Source organism: Diabrotica undecimpunctata, chromosome 6 (genome assembly GCF_040954645.1).
Source record: "Diabrotica undecimpunctata isolate CICGRU chromosome 6, icDiaUnde3, whole genome shotgun sequence".
Taxonomy (NCBI): Eukaryota; Metazoa; Arthropoda; class Insecta; order Coleoptera; family Chrysomelidae; genus Diabrotica; species Diabrotica undecimpunctata.
Genome location: NC_092808.1, coordinates 113,115,753 through 113,130,605, shown reverse-complemented (window position 1 = coordinate 113,130,605; position 14,853 = coordinate 113,115,753). Strand labels below are relative to the sequence as shown.

The 14,853-nt window shown below is 31.3% G+C and overlaps 1 protein-coding gene across 1 annotated transcript in view; it reads left to right on the top strand.

The window, feature by feature from the left end:
• LOC140443752 (uncharacterized) overlaps positions 1 to 14,853 on the top strand; it is a 255,377-nt gene that overhangs the window by 220,468 nt on the left and 20,056 nt on the right. The window contains exons 15-16 of the mRNA XM_072535170.1: positions 1,451 to 1,612; positions 4,804 to 4,903. Of these exons, the coding sequence (XP_072391271.1) occupies positions 1,451 to 1,612; positions 4,804 to 4,903 (262 nt within the window). The remainder of the gene's footprint in view (positions 1 to 1,450; positions 1,613 to 4,803; positions 4,904 to 14,853) is intronic.

Genomic DNA, 14,853 nt, shown 5'->3' with positions numbered 1-14,853 from the left:
TTCCATGACGTTTTACTTAAATCAATTTGACGAGCTATTCGCAGTTCCCTAAATTTCAATTTTTTTATGGAATTTAATGACAAGATTTAAACCTAAACTAAATGTCGAGTAATATTTAATTAAAAATGATACGAGGTATAAATTAAATTGCTTCAATCAAAATCTAGAATATATTTCAATCAGTTTAATGATTCATAACGCTATCTATATAGAGTTAAGTTCTTTACAACCGTTTTTAATCGTTTATCTAATTCATATTTTTTTGATCTTTTTGTAATATTTATTCAGAGACAATTTTGTAGAAAGAGGTTAATGTAATAATCTATTGTCCTACTGAAATACGTTCATCGTTTCAAATATATTGGGTTGTGTGTTTTAGACGCTTTTGTTGAGTCTGTTACTTTTGAGTTCCAATAATTCGTAAACCTAAGATGACAAGTATTTTTGTTAAAAATACTGATAAAAACAGTTGTTTCTATTGATTTTATTTCCCTGTATTGATTATGATCAACTGTTTTTTAGCATTATTACCTAATTAATTGTTTTTTGTTAAGTTACAAAGATTTGGAATATTGATTTTGTTAAAAGTTCGCGATTCCAGTCTTTGTCACTTTAGTAATACAGTTATAAAATTCCTTTAAAAAGGTAATAAACGAAAAACATCTATTAATGATCATAAAAATATAATTAAATATGTTTATACGAGAATGTAGGCATTGAAAAATTCTTAGACGACCATAGACGGAAAGTAAATTTCAAAGTCAAATTATTTAATTATTCATCATACTCTCTCCTTTTAATTGGATATATTTATTATAAAATATATGCAAACCCTCAAGACCTTTCAAAATCCTCACATCTTTTGTAACCTGTTAGTTAGAAGAGAATTTACGATATTTTAGACTTTTTCAGTTGAGAAAAAACATGATAGAATTCTTTGCATGGCAACTTGAGGTTTGTGACAACTTTCCGCATCTTCTATTCGTAATCGCCTCTCATAGGGTGGTCAGTAATATCAAATAGTAATTGCCAGTTATAGTTCTACGCTTATTAAAAAACCAGTCACTTGAAAATCCAAAAAAAGATCTTTTTCAGCAGATTTTTGACAACGAAAACAAATTGTAATAGATCCAGGTCAGAAATTGGAGAGAAGAGGAGAGGAGTTAGCAGATGTATTATGTAACAGGTTTTACACATTTTAATTTCATCTCGTTCATTACAATTATTTAAGTCTAGTGCACTAACAGAAAGTCAAAGCATTTATCAAAAATTTCAGTAAGGAAGATCTATTTTATTTTAGTAACAGAAATATTTATACTATCCCTGGTTAAACTGGTTATTATTGGATTAACTGGATTATTAAACTGGTTATTAAAACCAAAATGTATTAAGAAAAACTTTATTTAAAAAAAGATATCTGTATTATTAAATTTTCATTTTATGATTTAAGGGTTTTGATGGTCCACGTGGAGAGACTGGTGAAATCGGTCCGCCTGGAGAAAAAGGAAAGGAAGGTATTCAAGGCCTTATAGGTTATCCAGGATCGGCAGGTGATAAAGGAGACAAAGGAGCAACTGGAAGACTTGGACCTGATGGAGAAAAGGGAGAAAGGGTTAGTAAGAATTTTAAAAATTAAAATTGGTTTCAGACTCATGTAGACAATAAAACTGAAATTTGCACCTCGATTTATACTTTATTTTTTATAGGTTTTGATTATTTATAGATTTTTTTGGATTTGTCCGCCAAATTTCTCAATAAAAATAACTCCAGATTCTTTCTGACTGTTTCTAGACCGTCCTACAGACCTTCTACCGTCTGGCCTTTTCTAAAATACATTGTGTAAGTTTGACATATCTTAACGCCAAGGGCATCCAGATTAAAGACGCTGAAAACTCGTCTTCGGCAATTCAATGACGGACAAGTTTTTTTTCAACGTGTGTCAACTTGGATCATTGCTGGTGTTTAGTAGCAGTAGCCATTTGGCACGTGGCTACTATTACTAAGAGTCATCTAATAACCTTACATCCTCCTTCTTTCTCATCCGATCTTGAGACTGTCAATGGCGGAAGTAAAATGGATTAAAATGGAATAAAAATAGATTTTCCGATCCTGAGACTCATATTCTGAACTAAAACTTATTGATTAATAAAACTCCTATTAGATAATTAATAAATGTTTATTAGTAATTATTAATCATAATTATAGTGAAACAACAAAAAAGTTTTGCATGGCTTACATGTATGCCACCAGGTATAAGATAAAGGTACTTGCATCAGGAACGGATGGCGCATATGTATGTCCCAGGGAGAAGATTAAAATAAGTTGTTATGCTCGTATACAAACAAAAAAAAGCTAATAGATTATAAGTAATATATTTTTACATAAGTAATATCTTGTGAAAATTTGCAAAACATGTTCCAACACAAGCCTGGTTTTTCCTGATACATAAAGCCAGAATTCTTTTTTATTTTTTATTTATTTTTTTTTTTTTTTTCGGGAGCAGTATCTACTAGGATTGTAAAAAACATCGCTCAATTCAATCCATTTATCTTACTATCACGTTCGTGCTAGATGTGTAATAGTTCTTCTTCACTAAATTTTTTTGATTTTTTGGAAGCTAATTTTACATGATTTAGAAATTTTAGACCGCGACGGACCTGCTTCCAAATTTTCACTTATTTTTTTTTTAAATATATTCGAATAATTGTAATTTACAACGAACAGCGTTTCTTTTTTTAAAAATATTTACTCCACCCTTGTAAGACACGAAGATCATAAGTGGTTTCAACCTTTTCTAATCATAAGTGGACTCTCGTCTGGCATATTTTATTTAGGGTTTATATCTGTAAGATAATTATATACAAATTCTTATATACTTTAAAATATATTTCTTAAAATATTACCCAGCATAAAAAAACATCTTAAAAATGTGTATAATCAATGGCATACATGCGCGCCGTCCGCACATTGGTAAAGGCATCATGTTGCTCACACGTATGTCATCCGCACGGAACGTGTTAAGAATAAGAGAAAATTTATCTCGTATTAGTCTGATTAACGTATCCATACCGTTTGACAAGGGAGATCAAGAAAATCTCATTATATGACTACTTGTCAATTACAATAGTCTCCACATTATTACTAATTCCAATGGAAACATAATACTCAGTTGCATAGACGATAAGAATATGGTTATCGGAAACACATGTTTTTCACACAAACATCTTCATGCTAACATCGACCTCATCTGATGGTCTAGCAAATAACCAAATTAGTAATTTTTTTATAGATACTAAGTTTTAAAAGGCGCCAATATTAATTCAGACCATTTGACGCAAAGATCCTAACCAACAAAATCAATAAACTTACAACTTTATCAGATGAACAACAAGGATTCAGATCCGGAAGATCCTGCGTAGACGTCGTATTTGTACTAAGACAAATCACAGAAAAGGCCATCGAGTACAATAAATCAGCATATCTATGTTTTGTAGACCTGACAAAGGCTTTCGATAGCATCCAAGTCGAAGACGTCTTACACCTACTGTATAAAAGAAACATACCAATCAATATTATACAAATCATCGAAAACATCTACTTCCATAATCGAATACAGGCAAATGGAAAACTAACACAGTGTACACTAGTACAAAACGGAGTCAGGCTAGTCAACTAGGAACCGCAAAGTGGGCGACGCCTGGTGGTAGATTTCAAAAGCATCCACTTCGGGAAAACCTTGAAATTGTCATTAATTTGTATACATATTAGCTACCGGTTTATATTGTAATTAACAATGACTTCGATTTCAAAAACTATTGCAGTGTTCCTCAATGTTATCCCATTATAATTCACAAAAAAAAATCCATACATAAGTTTCCGCTGGACGAGAGTATGAGAAAAATTTGGCAATGCATTTTGCGAATTGGCAGACCTATAACCAAGTACATGACTGTGCAGTTTACATTTTACTGAGAACGATTACTTTCCAAATAAGTGTTGATTAAAATATTATTTATATTTTAATATATTTATATCTAATTTACTTTATAGTAACACCTGAAACTGAGAAGTCTGAAAAATGCTGTTCCATCAGCTAAATTGCCCCAAAGGTTCTCATGAAGTTATTAGTACAAAACGTAAGACCTAATTTACAAAATATAATGTGGTCAGCTCCAAAACTGCCTCACCCTCAACTAAAGATCTCTGCCGACCTTGCAACCACAAAAATGTGAGATAATGTAAATTTTACTTTCCGTGTTTCAGACATACTGTAAAAAAACAAACATTTAATTTTATTTTTATTCAGGTTTGGGAGTCAATTACCGCATGTATAAACTCGAATCACAAACAAATAAACTTTGAAGAACGTACTCCAACTTTTACTTTGGCAAAACACACGTGTAAATGATTTATATTAAAAGTTTTATATCTTCGAGATCAAATGACAAAATGATTTGTTTTCCCGAAGTTATTGTCCATCTTTGAAATCTTGAGCGCCCCCTGTCGGAATTGGCTATCGCGAATATACATTGTACATGGCAAAAAATCTTTTTTAAAATATAATGGTGTATTTTAATTATTTTAATTTTAATTTACGTGTCCATCTTTAACAAAATAATAAAAAATAGATAACTCGCACTCTGATTCAACTCTAAATTGACTTTTTTTTTGTTATCACATATAACATCTTTAGTACATACAAAGACATAAGGGATAAAATCGTGGTCGAACTTCGTATTAAAATCCGATGGTCTATTATTATGTTTAAGTTTTTAGATAAAACAACATTTTGTTAATTTTTAGGGCCACACAGGACCACAGGGCGAACGAGGTGAACAAGGACCAAGAGGTTTTAGAGGAGGCAGAGGAAGAAGAGGATCTGATGGTTTGCAAGGTCCTAAAGGTATGCATTTAAAAATGTTTTTAAAATTTTATGGTATATAATAGTTCTTACATTATTTTTTAATATGTAGTTAAAAAAAATTAGTATATAATTTTAAAAGGGCCAGTTAAAAATAATTTGGTCAAATTTTATTTTATATTCAAACAGAATTATAAATTCCAATTGTATATCAAAAAAACTTATAAAGTATACAAAAAAATTTCTAAAAACATTTTCATTACAAGTCTACCAAGCTTTTTTTCTTTGTTTGCTCTGTCCTGTAACAGGTCCCTAACATAGAATAAAAATCGAATTCTAAATTATTTTACAGTTATTTAAGGATCTGAGCCCATTTTTAAGTTGTAACTATTGATGCGAATGGGCACGTGAATGATTTTCCATTCCCATTCAGGCTCATGGATACTTAAGTTCACTCAGGTCCGTTCACGCACGTGAATTCATAAATTAAGTCCCGCTCAGAAACACGTATTTCAGCCGTTAGTCACGAGCTAAGTTATATAAAATGCATAAATTAAATTTTAATTTAAACTTAATGCAAATGTATCAAAAAAAAAATTAAATCTCTTTTTTTTTGAAATTTTTTTTTGTTATTCTGCAAAATACAAACTCAAATCGTAATTGGTATTCAAAAATAATAATTTGTCCAAAATATCGTGTAATAACCTGGTACTTCGCTGATTCGGTGAAAAGCTTGGCCAAAAACTGGATAATTGTGCTTCCACCTAGTTTGATCGCCTTGATCACTACTCCGTCATCGCCAGGGAATTTGTTATTTTTCATTTCTAAAAGTGCCGTTTTGATTTCGTATGAAGTTATTTCTGGTATTAATTCTGATATCTGGTTTGTAATTTTGGACAGGGACTGACCTTGCCTTTTGTTGGAACTCTCATACATTTCGCGATAAAAGGATTTGACAACCTCAAGGATTTTGGTTCTATCCGTAGTAATGTGTCCGTCTTTGTTTCTTATTTTGTACATATTTTTGTTGCCTATTTTCTTGGTATTTCACCTCAAAACTTTAAAACTTTTGTTTTCTTGAATTATTTTAGTTATTTTTCGTGGATTTTTTTCTCTTACGTCTTTTCGGATTGATCGGTGAATATCTTTATTTAATTTCTTCATTGTTGTGTAGTTGGAGCCGTATTTTTCCGTCAGCTGTCTTTTTTAACTTTTAATAATAATAATAATAATAAAGGTCTTTATTTTTCCTTCAAATTCATACAATACACAAAATATATAAATTATAGAATATGCATAAAATACAATAAGAAAGAAAAAATGCCGAAGATCAGTTGGTGCTGATTTCAAGAAATCAGTACCTCTGCTTTTCATCTTAAGCAAGAGAGAAAAAAAATATAATATATTTTTTTGCATGTTATGTAACAATCAATTAAAAACCATAACCAATAGAAACATTTAACATTTAAATATTGTCCAAAAACTATCACACAGTTTATACATACTTCATAACAGGTCATCAAATAGTTGCACATGTGTTACTCCCTTAGCAATTTAGATTTAAGAGATTTCTTAAAAGATAAAATCGATTTTAATTTTAATTCTTTAGCTAATCCATTATATACTTTCGATATTTGATATGTAAATGAATTTTTGAATTGTTCTGTACGATGTGGCGGAGCTGTAATTGTATTTTTATATCTTGTATTAACATTATGTATGTCAGTTCTGTATATAATTTTTTTAAAAAGATATGCTGGTTGAGAGTTTTTGATAATTTTGTGGAAAAGACAAGCAGCATGTAGAAATCTTCTCTTTTCCATGTTCAACCATTTAACATGTTTTAATTTGTGAGAAATAGGCTGGTGTCTTCTTACACCACAGATCAGACGAAGACACGAATTTTGAACCTCCTGAATTCTTCTCCTGTCATCTGAACTAATACAAGGCCCATACACAACATTTCCATAGTTAAATTTTGATAGTACCAGACTTTCGCACAATATTCTTTTTACTTTGTATGACAGATAGCGGCGATTATGGTAAATTGTTCTTAGACTGAGAAATGCTTTACTCACACAAGTGTTAATATGTTTTGTAAATTTGAGGTGATTATCTAAAGTTAAACCTAGATTTTTTGCACTAGTTACAGGTTTAATGATTTCATTATTAACAACTATTTCAATGATGTTACTCATTTCCAAACACACCCTGTTTGGACCAAAAACCACCAGATTAGTTTTTTTAGGGTTTATATTTAATGCATGATTTCTTGCCCAAGCAATCAACTATTTAATATCTTGATTAACAATCTCAATAGCACTTGCTCTGTCAACCGGGTAAAATGAGTGGTAAATTTGTGTATCATCTGCATAGAGATGAAATTTACAGGTATTCAAGGAGGTACCAATATTGGTGGTGTATAAAGTAAATAAGATTGGACCTAAGATTGAGCCCTGAGGTACACCTGACAAAATGTTTAGAAAATCAGAGCTTCTTTCGTCTACTTTGACGCTTTGTTTCCTGTGATGCAAGTATGACTTAACCATATTCAATGCATCTATGGAAAAGCCGATTGACTTCAAAATTGCACAGAGTAGTGAATGATTGAGAGTGTCGAATGCCTTAGAGAAATCGATCAAAACTAAAATGGTAACCTTACCCACATCTCTTTCTCTCAAAATGTCATCAGTTATTTTAAGGATTGCTGTTTCACAGTTGTGAAATGGCCTAAACCCGGACTGAAAATCAGTTAAGATTATTGGTAGAAATATAATCACCAAGCTGCATTTGCATAATGCGTTTGTAACAAAATACTGGGGTGTGTAGGAGGAGAGAGGTATAAGAAGAGTGGTCTATATATATGGGATAAAATAGATAACAATTAAGTAAAGAAGTATGAAAAAAAAATATTGAACGGAATGTGGCTAGGCTAGCAATGTAGGCAAGAGAATGACCACTAGAAACTCAAGGATGGATACGGCCAATTTGCATGCCTTTTAAAGACAGTAAATCAGGAAAATATGTATGATGGATAGAAAAGAAGATATGAAAAATGAATAGATATAATGAAAATTAACAAAGAAAACAAATTGAGGGCACCAGAAGAGGGATACTACTCTAAAAAGAGTAACGGTCACTCTTCCAGGTATCGTATACTGCTAATATTAAATAAAGTTGATGTAATTAACAAAAATGCTGTAAATGTAAAAAGGTAAGGAAATATTAATAAAAAATTATATGCAAAAACAAATCCAAGTTTATTAAATATAACTTCTTAGATTTTGACAATCTCTAAGTTACCAAAAAGTATATGAAAATTTCACAATATAATATTTTAAAAAAAGAATGTTGAAAACAACTATAATGAAAAGTTGAAAACTAGACAGAATAACTCTGATATAGAGTGTACAGCCTACATCTAGGTTAAAACAACCTTAAACAAAAAATAATGCTAACGTTGGAAGAACGTATAGCCAAGTATATATATCAAACTTACCTACAATATGACCAACAATATTGTTAAACAACTCTAAATTCACATACAAACAAAATAATATATATAAATGGGAACAAGCCAAGTTAAACAATTGAAACGGTATATTATCCTGAAGGGATAATAACCGGAGTTAATAACGCAAGATGAAATATAAAAAATTAGTTAAGTAAACAAATAATGAAATAATTAAAGTTAATAATGAAATAAATGGTTAATACAAAAAACAAAGGAAGATAATCTCTGGGTAGAATTTGAGCTCAAACTTACCGATACCTTACACCAAGGGGAGTTATATTAATTAATATATATATATGTTATAAAAAAAAACTAGAACTGGTGAAACAAGATATATATATATAGTTCTGAATCAAAAACCAACTGTCCTCCTACAGCTGTCTGGAAGGATACTCCCGAATGGTTTCGGTGTCCCAGCGAAGTCCTCCTTGAGGTCCGAAATTAGCACGGAGCTGGTGCTAATTGGCTCAGTTCCGATGATGACTGTCCTGCCCTACCTCTAGGTGCAGGCTGGAGAAAAAATGAGGGTGGAGTAGATAATACTCCCTGTGGCTTGTCCCAATGACCCTGATTCTAATAGAGTTGAAGTGGTACTCTCCCTCGGATGTTCTGAGGGAAATTTATAATTCCATGGTAGGTGGCTGAAAACAATTCCCCGTTACTTCTAATCTCAACATTGATAAAAAGAAATCAAAGAAGAAGTGAGGAAAGTTTCTTTCAGCATAAGAAACCGGAGCAAAAAGATAATTATGGTAGATAAAAAAACCCATCCAATCGGATGTAGCGTGACCTTGCTTCACATAGAGTAAAAATATAATGGCCTTGGACAAAATACTATATTAAAATATGAAATAATGAATCTGAATAATAGGATATAGATAAAATACTCTAATGTTTATAATATAAAAAATTATTATTTACCAGATAGCTACTTAATTCCGTGCTAGAAATCTCACTTCAACTTCCCGAGTTTGCGAAAACACCGTCAATCAAATTTTTATGGTTATACTTGGAATATTTAACTTCTTGAAGTGAAGGAAATTCTATGCATTAATTGGATTTTCTTTCGCTAACTGCCACCGTTGTGTACCACTTCAAACTCCCGATCAAAAGTGAATTTTAATTCACAGTTAATTAACCAAGAAGAGCCATTTTTCCACTTCCCCTCATCTCCTGTCATCTAATTTGGTTCGCAATGGTACCAAATTAGAACAGAGTGACAACTTAAATTATTAACAATACACACTTAATGGGCAAATGAACACTTAAAGTTAGGCAACCCATACTACGTCTCTGAAATTATTTTTAATATAAATTGTTTATTATTTTAATTTAAATTGTAATAAAAGTAACGACTGTTACATTCCCCTACTAGTCGGGAAAAAAAATTTTAATCAAAATTTTTTTTTTGTTCCTAAAATTAAAAGTATCAATAACTAAGTGTACTGGCCTAACATTCCACGTTGATCTGCAAGTTTACTCAAAAAAAAATAACCACGAACTAAAGATCACGGAAAAAAAAAAGTGGTCATGGCGCCAGACACCACAAACTCAGATGACTCGAAGTCGAATCAAAATCTCAATCGACAATATGCTTAAAAGCCAAATATTAACTAAATATACCAACTAAATTCTTGCTGACAAATAAATGTCGAATTGGGCACTAAATCCAAAATTGAACTATCCATGGACATCAGATCTATAAGACTAAGTATATCCAAGGACGAACAACCAGGCAAATGTATGAGCCAATTCAACCAATATCTCACCCGGAGATATACTAAACTAAGATCAAAGAAATCATAAACTAAATAGGTTAAGAATTGAACACTTAATCCAAAATTGAACTAACAATGGACACCAGATTCATAGTAATATATCCAGAGAAGAACAATCAGGAAGATTTATGGAGCAATTCTCACCAAACCAAATAACACAAATAGTAATCTAAATCGTAAACATACCAAAGTATATCAAAGACGTAATAACCAAAATAAATGTGAAATAGGACGCTTAATCCAAAGTCAGACTATCAATGGACACCAGATTCATAAAAGCATATCCAAAGAAGAACGACCAGGAAGATTTATGGACCCATTCACACCAATACTAAATCTCAAAACTAAATGAGGTCTACGTACACCCACATATGGTGATACGAACCTACATAACCAAATAAACCAAATAAGTGAGGAATCAGACACTGAATCCAAAATCGGACTATCGATGGACACCAGATTTATAAATAGAGCATATCCAAAGAAGAACGATCAGGAAAGGACCAATTCTCACTAATGCTAATAACTAAATTAGCTCTTACCCTCATCCGGTAATATGAGCCAATACCAACTAAGTAATTACAATAAAGCAAAATTTCCTAAAGTGTGAAGCAGCATTGTCACACTAATTCAGACTAAGTAATGTAATATGTAACTGAACTAAACCAAAGATAAAGATAAATACCTAAAGTCTAAAGTCTAAAATGGACTAAAGGAATTCAGAGGCTAAATAAATTTTGAGTGTGCTGGTATTCGCTAACTATAGCATGTGGCTACAACAGATGTATGAGAATAACCAGACACCGATAAAATTCCAATAGAAATCCTAAGAAAATGTAAGTGGTGGACTTTTCCTATAATACCATTACTAACGATAGAAAAAAAATATGTCGAGAACAAGCAACCAATTTTGAACAAAACTGTAGATTTATAACAAGTTCTCGCAGCATGGAATTATCCGGGAATAGTCCTAAATCTAAACAGCAATTTATGCCTAAGGAAAGAAGTGGGATTACACTAAGAGGACAACTCATTTGTCTAAACTCTTAAATAATGAAAATGACTAACTTGACATGTGTAGGGATAGTTAAAGAAAAAAAACATAACCTGAAGTAAGATAACTAATATGAACTAATTAAACTTCCCTATCAAGTTGTGAAAAGGTAACTGGAATATTTGGACAATCACACCAGAATGGTTAGGACATGTCGCGAGCATTTCCTGACCAGAAATATTATGAGGCATAAACATCTGCCTACTCTGCAATAAACACATATAGTACGAACCTAATTGAGCAGCAGTGATCAGTTGCTGAGCAACAATCTCGAACCCACGTATTCACTAAAGCTGAGTATTGACAGATTCATTGACAGAAAATTCAGAAGAATAAATAAGAAGAAATAAGAAGGACGCCGCGCCGGTCATCCTTACCTACTTCAAAATTCCAAACTAATTCCAGAACCATCCTGTATATGGAATCAGGACATAAATTATTGTAGAGTATTTAAGATTTTCGTGACAAGTGAGAATAAAGCAGACCAAAGATAAAAAAAAATCACAACATCTTTCCAAATTGGCAAATATTGAACAAATATATCCAAACAAATACTAAGGAATCAAATATCAAAGATATAACACACAATATATGATCCAGTAGTGTAACAACATAGTTCCATAGTTCCTTATCAGTAATAGGATTAACTATAAGTATAAATCTAAATATGTAAATATATACTAAACATCCCTCGTATCATATGAGGTTAAAAGGAGTAATTCTCCTGGGAAGATTAGTACCTAAGAATATTAATTCATTATAAAGTGCATCATTTATAATACAAAAAAAAATGGATAAGTCATACATACTAATTATCTAATAAGTTATAGAAGTCATTAACCAATGCCAAAAGATACAAAAAATAGCGGTGTACCTACGTTATCTGGTGATTAAGAAAATCTTAGACTAAAATGCAAAAAATAATCAAAATAAGCTAAAGACAAACAGAGAAAGAGATTAGCTTAAACGAAAGTGTTAAGTTAGTCTTCTTCTGAGGATGAAGAACTAACCTCGTCGATGGTGTTATCAGGCAGTAAATCCTTTACATGAAATTGACCAATTCGTTTGTTGGACGAATTGTCCCTTAATTCATATACCAAAGGAGATAGTACCCTTACAACCGTACACGGAATGTATTTCTGGCAAAATTTTGCCGAAATAGCATCACCTTTACTTGATTTTACAAAGTTTCTCTTTAAAACTCTATCGCCAACAAAGAATCGCAAATCTAAAGTATTTGATTGGTTATAAATATTATATGGTACAACCATAGACATATCATCATCAACAAACCTAAAAGTTGATACTGATAATGGAACTATTTCACTACTGTAATCATTAGAATTGTGTTTAACGCTACTGGGTAAAGAAGAATTGGTAGTTGACCATCTGTGATCACTAAAAAACAGGCGGATTCAACGTTTCATGATTAGTAGTTAATTTCGGGACTGATTTGTGAAAAAAAAATGTGGCCAAGTTATTAGCAACACACCACCAAGATCAAAATAGCCAGCAAAAATAATATATATATATAATCAAATAAATACCTTAGTTATCATACTAAAATACTCAAAATAATTTCTAGTTATATGTAAATTATAACTATTCTAAACCAAAAATTAATATATATGCAACAATTAATAGTACCTATAAGTATAATACTGTTGGCTGTAGGAATAAAAGTTTATATAATATAGGATATAAGTATGTGTAGGTAAGTAAGTAAATATAAGTTCTCAATAAAAATATAAAATTCAACCTAGAATGTAAGTTGTACTACTATAACCTATCACTGAGGTCTCAAAATATTAATAACTAATAAATCTAATAAATAAAACTAATAAATCAATACAGCAGTATAAGTATACCTGTTTAGTATTAATAAAAAATTTAAAGATAGAATAAATCAGCAATAATATAAGAAAAAAAAAGAAAAAGCAAAAATACAAAAACTCAAGTAAGAAAAAAAAAGAAATCAGCTAAAAGCTACTGTCTTAAAACCAAAACTTGGAAAAGGCACCGCGTTGGGACGCCGATGTAACAAAATACTGGGGTGTGTAGGAGGAGAGAGGTATAAGAAGAGTGGTCTATATATATGGGATAAAATAGATAACAATTAAGTAAAGAAGTATGAAAAAAAAATATTGAACGGAATGTGGCTAGGCTAGCAATGTAGGCAAGAGAATGACCACTAGAAACTCAAGGATGGATACGGCCAATTTGCATGCCTTTTAAAGACAGTAAATCAGGAAAATATGTATGATGGATAGAAAAGAAGATATGAAAAATGAATAGATATAATGAAAATTAACAAAGAAAACAAATTGAGGGCGCCAGAAGAGGGATACTACTCTAAAAAGAGTAACGGTCACTCTTCCAGGTATCGTATACTGCTAATATTAAATAAAGTTGATGTAATTAACAAAAATGCTGTAAATGTAAAAAGGTAAGGAAATATTAATAAAAAATTATATGCAAAAACAAATCCAAGTTTATTAAATATAACTTCTTAGATTTTGACAATCTCTAAGTTACCAAAAAGTATATGAAAATTTCACAATATAATATTTTAAAAAAAGAATGTTGAAAACAACTATAATGAAAAGTCGAAAACTAGACAGAATAACTCTGATATAGAGTGTACAGCCTACATCTAGGTTAAAACAACCTTAAACAAAAAATAATGCTAACGTTGGAAGAACGTATAGCCAAGTATATATATCAAACTTACCTACAATATGACCAACAATATTGTTAAACAACTCTAAATTCACATACAAACAAAATAATATATATAAATGGGAACAAGCCAAGTTAAACAATTGAAACGGTATATTATCCTGAAGGGATAATAACCGGAGTTAATAACGCAAGATGAAATATAAAAAATTAGTTAAGTAAACAAATAATGAAATAATTAAAGTTAATAATGAAATAAATGGTTAATACAAAAAACAAAGGAAGATAATCTCTGGGTAGAATTTGAGCTCAAACTTACCGATACCTTACACCAAGGGGAGTTATATTAATTAATATATATATATGTTATAAAAAAAAACTAGAACTGGTGAAACAAGATATATATATATAGTTCTGAATCAAAAACCAACTGTCCTCCTACAGCTGTCTGGAAGGATACTCCCGAATGGTTTCGGTGTCCCAGCGAAGTCCTCCTTGAGGTCCGAAATTAGCACGGAGCTGGTGCTAATTGGCTCAGTTCCGATGATGACTGTCCTGCCCTACCTCTAGGTGCAGGCTGGAGAAAAAATGAGGGTGGAGTAGATAATACTCCCTGTGGCTTGTCCCAATGACCCTGATTCTAATAGAGTTTAAGTGTTCTCCCTCGGATGTTCTGAGGGAAATTTATAATTCCATGGTAGGTGGCTGAAAACAATTCCCCGTTACTTCTAATCTCAACATTGATAAAAAGAAATCAAAGAAGAAGTGAGGAAAGTTTCTTTCAGCATAAGAAACCGGAGCAAAAAGATAATTATGGTAGATAAAAAAACCCATCCAATCGGATGTAGCGTGACCTTGCTTCACATAGAGTAAAAATATAATGGCCTTGGACAAAATACTATATTAAAATATGAAATAATGAATCTGAATAATAGGATATAGATAAAATACTCTAATGTTTATAATA